This window comes from Cupressus sempervirens, chromosome 10 (genome assembly GCF_028749045.1).
Source record: "Cupressus sempervirens isolate cs-2001-9-10 chromosome 10, ASM2874904v1, whole genome shotgun sequence".
Classification (NCBI taxonomy): Eukaryota; Viridiplantae; Streptophyta; class Pinopsida; order Cupressales; family Cupressaceae; genus Cupressus; species Cupressus sempervirens.
Window position 1 is genome coordinate 839781123 of NC_143127.1, and position 11134 is coordinate 839792256.

General features: G+C 35.6%; 1 protein-coding gene across 1 annotated transcript; it reads left to right on the forward strand.

Annotated features, from left to right (window-relative positions):
• The first annotated feature begins 9682 nt into the window (after positions 1-9682).
• On the forward strand, positions 9683-10524 carry LOC149536601 (uncharacterized). The gene is made up of 3 exons (XM_089806319.1): positions 9683-9754; positions 9818-10236; positions 10374-10524. Exons 1-3 carry the CDS (start codon positions 9683-9685, stop codon positions 10522-10524), a joined length of 642 nt encoding a protein of 213 aa, XP_089662445.1.
• Positions 10525-11134: the final 610 nt, after the last annotated feature.

Genomic DNA, 11134 nt, shown 5'->3' on the forward strand with positions numbered 1-11134 from the left:
TATCCATTGATTGAATAAAGTTGGGACCAAATTCCAGGGCCTAGAGCATAGCTAGGATGAAGGGCCATTCAATGCGGTCATATGCTTTGGCAAAATCTATCTTCAGAAAGATAGCCTTTTGTTTGGACTTGCGAGCCCATTCCATCCCTTCCTAGACAACAATAATGTTATCAAGAATGTATTTGGATTTGATGAAGCTAGTTTGCTCAGGCCGCACAATTAGAGGCAGCACGTGCTTGATTTTGAGAGAGAGTGCCTTGACAATTATCTTATAAGCCACATTCAGAAGGGTAATGGGCCTCCAATTGCATATGTCCTTCGAATCAATAGCCTTAGGTATGAATTTAATGTTTCCTTTATTTATAATGGCTCCTAAGCTTTTAGAATGATATGCTCCAAGATAGACTCTGTGCAGATCACGACCAATTTTCTCCTAGAGGTGCTTGTAAAACTTGTCATTTGCCATAGAAAAAGGCAGCCTCTTTAAGATCATTGAGGGAAAGAATTTTCTCACAGAAAGTACGTTGCTCCCCCGCAAGGTAGTTGGGAGTAACAGAGATGCATTTTTGGAGAGCATCTTCCTAGGCAATTGAATTTCCCTGCGAAGCAAAGACATTCTCATAATGATGAATGAATGCTTGCAGGATGTTGGGGAGGCTAGACAGAACAATCATGCCCTGTTTGAGTTTCTAAATCCCAACTTTGGTATGACTGGCTTGGAGAGCATGAAAAATTCCTTTGAGACTTTGTCTCAAACCTTCAACCAGTGGAGACGAGCCTTGAGTTGAGTCCACAGGTAGCATAGTTGTCAGCAACTTGCTTGTTATGTCGAATCTTGGCAAGATGTACTTGCAGATCTGTATCAAACAAGTTAGGAGTGAGAGCCTCAAAAGCTTTGCTGAGGGCAAGGTTGTTTGCTGCATAAGCCCTTTTTTCTGAAAATGGTGACTTGACGCCCATAGATGTGCAGGAATTGCATAGTTCTGGCAATCGTATCATTCCATAATTGAATCCATCCCCTTTGAGAGTGTGAACATGGCTCCAAATTCCAAACATAGGATATGTGAGATGGTGGAAGCATGCATCAGCACTGACGTGTTGAGGTAAAACTGAGACTTAGCTACCTTGGGGATAGTTGTTTTCCAAGTAATGCCAAAATAAATAGGATAGTGGTCAAATAAAGTGACATCTAACAGGGGAATGACAGGAAAATCTCGATCCTTAGAAAAGGAGAAAAAAGATTACACAGAGATTATTGCACAATCAAGATGTTTTAATATACGATCTGGTCCAGCTTGAAAGTTGGACCAAGTGTGCCAATCCCCACTACTCTGGCGGCAGTTAGTGTTGGGATCAAATAGGCCCAATTTATTACGCATGTGGTACCAGGCTTCTCTTTCCCTAGCTGTCCAACGAAAAGGTAGAATGCCTTCTTTGTTAGATGCCACTTCAACCATATTGAAGTTCCCACACATGACCCAAGTAGCTAGAGGCAAATTGTCAACCAGCCAGACCCACAATTGGGCTCTTTCAATAGCATCATTGGAAGCATAAACATTAATGAATCTAAAAGAGTGATTGTTAATGGAAAGTAAAAGCCAAACAATTCTATGTGCAGGATTAGAACCATGTGAAATAATAGCAGAATGAAGGCGAGGTTACAGGAGAGTAACTACACCACCTCGGCTAGCATCATGTTGCTAGAAAAACATAATGCCATCCAGCTAAATGATGCTGCATGCAGCATCAAGCATGAAACCAAAGATCTTTACTTCTTGCAAACACAAAAAATCCAAATTACCAAGTCTATGACTAGTATCCCGGACATAGTACTTTCTGGTGAGGTCTGTAAGACCTCTAACATTCCATGAAAGGTAGTTCATGAGAACTCTTCCATGTCATCCTCATCCTCAAGAGAGGAGTAGCTATTTTGCAAGAAGGTAGGAGCCAGGTGAAAGTCAGATGGGAAATCCTCTGAACTTACAACCTCTCACTTTATCTCTGGTACTTCTACATGTCCAGGAGGACTGCAAAAATGTTGTGTTGCTGGTGGCACAATGGAAGAGACCGCAAATAGAGTGTGATCCTTGACCAAGGCAGAAGCCCTGGCGATGGCCTTGATCCCCTATGCATTAGCATGGTTTGAAACCTGTGAACCCCCCGCAAGAGGAATTGTCAAAGCTGCATGAGTCCCCACACTAGCTGCTATAGACCTTCCTATGGGAATAGGAGGAACAGTGACAACTGTTGCGTAAGATTTTTTTGGTTGCAAAGGGGTTAAGGCAGCCTTGCCCTTGCATCCAACAGAAACCCAATCTTCTTTTTTCCCTTCGGTTTGTTTGGCAGGCGCATCTTTAGGTGCGAGTTTTTCCTTGGAGGTAACTAAGGGGCAATCTCGAATCTTGTGTTCCACCGATTGGCACCTATAGCAGGTGTGGGTAGGTTCAGGTAAAGTACCTTCTGAGAGATGGTCTGCGCCCCAATCTGAATTTCCACAAAATCATGAAGATCCTTAGAAAGATCAACTTCGACACAAACACGACACTGAGGGCAAGCATTAAATAATTTCTCAGTCTCCTTGGTGACAACCTTTCCAAGGGTTTGGGCAATGGACTCAATGAAATGCAAACATGGCAAGGGTAAACTTGGGAACTCAACCCACACAGGGACCCTAAGCTTTTTATCATCCGAGACAGTAAAGTCTTGGGACCATTTTTGGAAAACAAGCAGAGAGGAATAGACATACCAAGGGCCATTGGTGAAAACCGCCTCTGCTTGTGATAGGTTGATGAAATGAAATTAAAAAAAACCTTTGGTAAGGTTTTGCACGGTATGAAGGCAGACCCCATAAGGGGTTCAACTCTTGTTAACCCATTCTCTGAGCATAGCTTCAGGAGGAGTCCGACCAACAAAATAACCTATCAAGTTGTGGTGCTCTAACCAGTCACATGCAACATCAAATTCTTGCAAAGGAAGGATAATATCAGGATTACCTCATGAAATACCTTCAGGACAAACTTGTGCAAGCATTTTTCGGAGGTGGCGCCACGGCAGTTCGAAGTAGTAGCGTGCACACCAGAAACAACTAGGTCACCGCTGGCTGGAGCCATGATAAAAAAGCCCAAAGACTCTTACAGTAAATGCAGTTTGATAGGTGTTGCCTAAAGAAGGCAAGTTTAGATGAAGAGACTTACTCAAGAGAATTGAAAAATCACATGAGGCAGGAAACCCTAGTAGAGCGAAAAAAAACCAAAGCCCCTCTCGATAAACATCATTTGGCTAATGGCCATTTATTTATTTTTGAATAATAAATATAATATATTTTTTAGATTTAAAAATGTATAAAGTAATAATACATAATAAATTATATCGAAACATTTTTAATTATACAAATAGAAATAGATAATAATTATAAATTAATAATACATGAAAAATTCAAATTAATTAGACAAATTTTATATTTGCATGCTTTATTTAAGAAAAATTTTAAATTAACATAAATATATGACAAATAAAATAGAAATATTACATATACTAACATTATAAATTAGTTATATTTGAAAAATAATACATATTATATACTATAATAGTAATTAATAATAGCAAGTTTCTAAATTTATATTATAATATTTTTAAGTTTAAAAATATTCATATCTGTCAATTAAAAATATATAAATTAATAAATTAGTAGCATATATTTATATTATAAAGTAAAATATATATAGTCTATAATAATTTGTAGGGTTTATTGGTAATTTAAAGTGTCTGTTAACTGTCTTATAAAAATATAGCAGGTCACTCTATACTATCTACCAAAAAAAAATTTAGAGTGTTATATACGATCTATAAGTGCAAAAAAGGGCCATTACGGCCATCAAATTGCTAGCCTGACCCCAATGACCAACTAATAGATTTTGCGCAGGTTGTATGAGATTTGAAGAAATCCATTTGGCTTTAGGTACTTCACGTGCAGACTGGGAGAAGTAAATATCAATAGGGCATTTCTTTGATCGCTCTCATGATAAGGGACGCACCTTTTCTATACGTCTACACTATTCACACAGCGATCTCAACAATCAACGGTACGCATAACACATATATCAGACTCTGGAAACTACTGCGTGGTAGATCTGGCAATTCTATATTAGGAGTCAAACAACACCTCAACACAATTCACATATCTGACTTTGGAAAAGGCATAGTGTGCACATTTGTGGATTTGGCAGACAATTCCATCAAACTCATCTCTGAACAATGTCGGTTTACATGATTAGTGCAACCTCTTTGATCTAGACTTGATTCCACCAGTGTGGATTTATAACGCAAGAATTACAATAATTGCATGGGTTATTACTGAAGCTGGCCTCCATTAACATGAACCTCGAGTGCTTCATGGTATGTTCGACTCACCCCTCTGCGATCTTGAAATTGCCTCGTGCGATTTTCAAGCATATCGTATTTCATAAGTTAAAAGGTGTTTTGGCAAATCAGCCTAGGCCTGTCGTGGCTTACTTAGCGGAAAATACTATAATTAATCCATTTTCTTATTTCATGCACACTACGTTGAATAAAACCATTATAAACTGGCAATGGGACTCAACCATACTCCTCTTTGATATGTATTTAATCTCATGCTTTTGAATCAACACCTGACGTGGCCAATCATTCTAAAAACTACAAACTTCAACTACCTACAACATCGACTTCATCTATTTCTCTTCACTCAAATGAGACATCCACCTAGAGAAGTGGTGTTCTCCAAATATCTTCAACCACTAACAAAGAAACTCAATTTGCATTCATGAACTTTTCTGGGCAACAATTTACAGAATTGGCATCACTATTATGTAATCTAATTGATATGTGCTTCCAATCTGGTCACCCTTAAACATCATACACTAAGGGAAGAATAAAATTTAGGGGGGAAAAAGTCAACTTTGACTATTTAACACTTTTTGTTTAGGAATTAAGCTTAGTGTGTGATGTTTAAGCCATTCCCTCCAATCTCATTTCCCAAATGCAATTTGTGATAAAGGTAATGATATCATTATTTAATGGAATGATATTCATCAACAAACCCTCTTTAATTAGCATCACCACTACACATCTAAAAATTGGTGGCCCTCTATTAAGGCACATGTGCTATATAATCTGCACACTGTTTTTATTATGTTTAAGAAACTCTTCAATCATAAAATGTGAAAACTAAGTGCTCTTAACAATTATAACCATTTATTTCTCATTGAAAACCCTTTATTTCTTGCACATTGATTCAATTTGATGAAGTTAGTCACACACAAAATGGGTCTAGCTAATGTTTTTTTTTTTTTTGCATTTCGAACAACTAAGCCTTCAATGAAATCCATTGAGCCCTTCCATCAATTTGGATTTAAAATCAACCATAGACTAAGCATTTAAAACTCTCTTTTTACCTATTTTGAACATTTTTACCCTCTGTGTCAGGAGGTGTCTTAGCTGGCCATAAAAATTGATGAAATCAAACAATTGGACTGAAACATTTCATTTGTGTTCTCTAGTCTACATACTCTTGCCTTGTAAAGTTTTATCTTATAACACCACCAAGGCAAAAGGTTATTGACCCTCAAAGTTACTCATTCATTTTGATCCTACAGGCAACATGTTAGAAAATAATAAATTGCATTTGGATTTAGCTTCTAAAACATGCCAAATGGTCACTTAAGGAAATGAAACCAAGGACATTGGAAAACATTCATATGGAGAGTATGAATGTACAATTTGGTTACACGATGAATAACTAATTTTTTTTGGAAAGAATACAAAGTGATCTTCTTCGATTTGTAGAAGTAGACAACCTTGCGAAATGAAGATTTTTGCAAATGAAATGGCTTTAAGAACATATGCAAACAGATTCATGAGAACTTGCAAATGGACACACTTGAAGTAATCCCAGTGTAGAACATAGTGGTATAATCCATTTAGGCTCTTCTCTCATGGGTTCAAAATTACAACACCTCAAATAGTGCTACCAGCCAAGCCACAAATTTGGTTATGAGTAAACCTTAGAAATTGCATTTGGAATCACATTTGAAAACTAGACAAACGAATTTTTCATAAGCTCAAATCTAAAAATTAACATGATTCTTACCCCTAAATTGTAGGGAAAAAGGAATTTCTTTGTTAGGGTCAACTAGATCAAAATTATGATAAGTCAAAGTGGGCTATTGGCTAATTGTCCCAATAGACAACTAGGAAGTTGTAAGTTTTACAAAAGGATTAAACTTGTTAGACTCATCAAATGATCTAATCAAAACTCAAAAATGAAAACATAAAATTAATTTCATGACTACAACACAGTAGTATAACCATTTCATCCATATAATTAATAGGGTCATAAAATATCCACTATCAAACAGGGCTTCGTGGAACTCTTAACATGTGAAAAATCATGATAGAGATAAACATCCAACTTTGAGGAACTCAAAACCCTCTCAAAATATGTTAAAACAACTTGAAAATTGAAACATAGGTTCTCTAACATTCATACTAAATATTCCCAAAGTGGTGAGTCATGACACTTTACCCCATGGAAGTTATTCAATGGAAAACTAGGCTTCCAAGACCTCTTTGACACTTGGATTAAAATATAGATTTCTCAAGTGATCAAAATGACAATTCACAGAATGGCTCAGAATTTCAACCTATTATCATGAAACATGTGCCTATATTGAATGGAAGGTGTGAGACAATTGAAATACCTCATAAGCCTCATAGTGATAGTCAATTATACATGCATGAAAAGCATCTATAAGGATTAAATTTTATAAAATTTGCAATATGGTACTCAAAATGTACTTGCAATTTTGAGTCCCAACATATCATATGGCATTTAGTTAGATGAACCAACTCAACTATTATCACTTTGTATTGTATGTGGTTGATATATCCATATTCATCTATCATTGGTTTGGAAGTTTGGAAATATGTACTTAGTTAAGGTCTTGATATAATCAATCTCTCATGGTAGCACAACATGTTGGAAACTAATGTTAATGCATTTTGGTAACTAAGATTAGCAATGCATGCTTATAAATACTTATACCAATGTTCTCTCTCTCTCTCTCTCTCTCTCTCTCTCTCTCTCTCTCTCTCAGACACACACAACTTAAGTGGCTAATTGTTCTACTAATGTATAAGATACACTCATATAATGTAAAAAATGGAAAAAATTTCCTTGCATCAAATCATGAATCATAATAAGTACATTAAACTATAATTCTATAGCTAATCCTATGATAAAATATACTCTAATAATTCTATCTCCCCTTTGTCTTTACCCCCATATCTACTCTCTATCTATCGACCTCCTCTCTAGGTCATACTATTAGATTGAACTACACAATATGACCAATTGACACATCATGATATCTTTTCAAATGGGAAAATATGTCATGTTTTCCGAATTTTAGATTTTGTTTCAAGGATAAAAGGCATGTTTGAGAAATGGAGAAGATTTTTTAATTTTACATTTCTTTCATACTAGTGTGAAGTCCATAAAATATGGAGGGGTCAAATCTATACAATAAGTAGATACCATCCAAGTCCACTCAACCTTAATCAAAAACCAAATTAATTCAATTATATTTCTTATTATAATTTCACTAGTTAATAAGGTAAATACAAATAATTATATCATTAACTAGTTTTTAATTTACTTTTTTTTTTGGTACGTAAAGTTTCAAAGTACATAATGTTTAAGTTAGATTTTGAGGATTTTTTAATGGGTTGAGATCTGTTATAGTGGGTTAACACCAATTTTTTTGTGGCAAACCTTTGTGTTATCCCCATTTCACTATTTCATAGGAGGCCACTTTGGCAACCTGCAAAATGGTGAGATGTTTTGATATTTTGCGAGTTTCACTTTTTGTCCTTGCTAAAATGGAGAAACTACTTAGGATATTCAATGTGCTAGGGTTAACATTATGTTTATCCCATCCTATGGTTTCTTCTACTAATTGGAGGTCGCTACACCAAAAATGTAACTTTGAAAGATAAATTTACAAAGATTATCAATCTTAAAGATTGAGTGACAAGGGAAAAAGTATTCATTATCTTTTTTGGCCCCCCATTTAGCACAACATAGATAACTAATCTAAGAATTTATTAATGGTCTTAAATATGTCATAGTGAGTTGACATGTCAAGTTGTCTACACCTAACCTTCATGTTATCCCTTTTAGGGTATATGACAACTATATGTGATGGGCTAAATGGCGGGGATAATTAGACAAAAAAATTATATATTTAACTTGATAATTACATCTCACAAAATGAGATGCATTATTATATCAATATTACATCACAAATTCTATCATACATTGGAAAAAAAAAAACCTCCTACAAAGTCTAGGATAATTATTGGATATATATGTTAACACGTTAGGGTTTTTGCAGTCAACCATCATGTTATCCTCATTATGATCTCATAAAACTTCAATGGGCTCTCATAGTGGACTAATGTGTTAGGTTATCTTTGGTAACCTTCATGTTATCCCATCTCACTATTTTGAGAGTGTCAAAATGGTATCTTAGGAAATGGAAAAAGCTTTCACTATTTTGTTGAGTTTCTATTTTTTCCCTTAACAAAATGGTGGAACTCATTAAGTTGATGCATGTGGCAGAGTTAAAATTGCACGGTATCCCATCTCACAATTTCTTCTACTGATTAGAGGTAGTTACACAACCAACAAAAGAAATTGTGAGATTAGATAATATGCAATGTTAACCCTACCACACGGAACAACCTAACAAGTTTCACCATTTTGCTAGGGGCAAAAAGGGAACCTAGTGAAATAGAGAAAAGCTTCACACTTCCACAATCTACCACTTTGACCCTCTACAAAATAGCGAAATAGGATAATTTCAAGGTTAATACAAATAACCTAATGCATTAATGAACTATGAAACATTTTAGCTCATTAAAAAAAAATTAGATTGCTTAGTTATGATGGGTTGAATGGGATTAAAAATATCCAATCCAAACTTAAGATATTTGTGAATAGGAGAAGGTACAACTTGCATGGAAGAGAGGGAGATAAATAAATACATGAAAGGAAAGGAAAAGAAATATATATATATATATATATATATAGTGAGTGAGAGAGAGGGGGGTGTTTAGTTGCATATCATTTGATTTTACCTCAAATTAAAGCAGATTGTTAGTGCTATTTTACAAAAAAACCGTTGGTTCTATTGTGTATATTGTAGAGTTATCCCCTTCCCCCTTCCCCTTACTCCTCTGCTCCTCTTCTGTAACATCACCTCTCTATTTCCACATCTCTCTCTAACATCGCAACTCTATATTAATGTTACAATATATATCTCTCTTTATTCTTTTCTATCTCGTGTTCTCCCTCCCTTCCATCTACGGTTTTCTTCCTCCGTTATTCCTCTCTCCCTATATATCTCCCTCAAACTAGTTTCGTCCCTCTTCTCTATGCCAAGATAGATGGTACAATCGGTTGAGCGAGAATTTAAAGCGGTAGGGAGACAAGGGAAAGAGTGAGAGAGGGTGAAGATAGGGCGAAAGTGAAAAGAGGAGAAAGGGATTTTGGAGAAAAGAGTGGGAGTATGATAGGATAATGTTAGAGTCTTTTGATACCCCTCGGTAATTTCCCTTCAGCGGTGAGCAAAACAACGTGAGTATGGACAACGGTTCAGGAGAAATACAGAAAAGGTTACAAGGGCTTGAGCTTTCTACAGAACTTCATGGAGAGGCAAAGAGCCCAGTTGCAGATTTAACTGATTTGCGGTCAAAAGGCAACTGATTTTTAAAACAGGGCGACTGGAAAGGAGCAATCGCATGTTATACCGAATGTATAGACGTTGCTCTTAAGAATAAAGAGGAACTCTGTAGCGAGGACGCCATGGACGAACTTGTGAATTGCCACTCTAACAGGGCAGAGGCATGGTTAAAGCTGGAGGAGTACGGGGAAGCCGTAGAAGACTGCGAGAAAGCCCTGGAACTTAATTCCACTCACGCCGAATCCCTCTTTCGCAATGGCAGGGATTTGCCAGGACTCAGAGAGTACAACTTAGCATGTTCGTGCTTTCGACTGGCCCTAGAGCAGTCCCTAGATGCCAATGAAATAAAGTTGCACATGGACAAATCGAAGAAGCTGAATGAAGAAAACAAGCAAGGTAAGTTTGATCTCTCCACCTATTTCTCAACGGTTTCAGAGCGCAAAATATGCAAGAGGTGGGTAGTTATATTGGTCCAGTGATTATAAAAAAATCGCCTATCCATGGTCGAGGTTAGTTTGCTACCAAGGATGTTGAGACCGGAGACACTCTGCTTGTTGATAATGCGATTTCTGTGAGTGGCTTGTATCGCAGATCGATGGCATTTCCTATGGAAGAGAACCCTCCCACCATGATGGAGGGTCTTCATCGAGATACAGTGGAGGGAGTAGCTGCTTGCTCGTTCGATATGGCTGGATGCCATTCCATGTATGCTCACACGCCCATCGAGATAAGTCTGTCATGAATCGCTAACATTCTTTTGGACCGTGTACCATGTCTCTACTGCGTTGTAGTCGAGTAAGACTAGACAAAAAGATCTACCGAATAATATCTCAATATCTAGATGGTATGATATGCATTGTTTAAATTATTATTAAAAATATAATATATTAACTCATTTTAAAATATATTAAATATATTAATATCTTTGATTAGTTATAAAAATATATCTTTATAGATAAATAATAGTTTAGCGATATAAATATTATTATTTTTATTTAATTATATTATAATTTGACTTTATAATCTATGATTATCTTAATAAAAATATTATATTTATTTTTAATATTTATATTTTTTTTAACTTTTTAAATTCAAATTATTTTGTTGTTATCTTTTTTATTTATCATTCATCTAAAAATTGCATTTTTTATCTACAAATATTTGTTTTGTCTCGGATTTGGGCACCCATAATATTTTAAGAAGAGAGGTATGAAGAAGAACCATTTTGATTTTATAAATTTTATTTCAATGAATTTCTTTCTAGATATACTGTAATTTTCTGAAAATTTTGAATTTTCAGAAAATTGTACATCTTGATAAATTTCATATATTATACTAATATTCAATTTAAT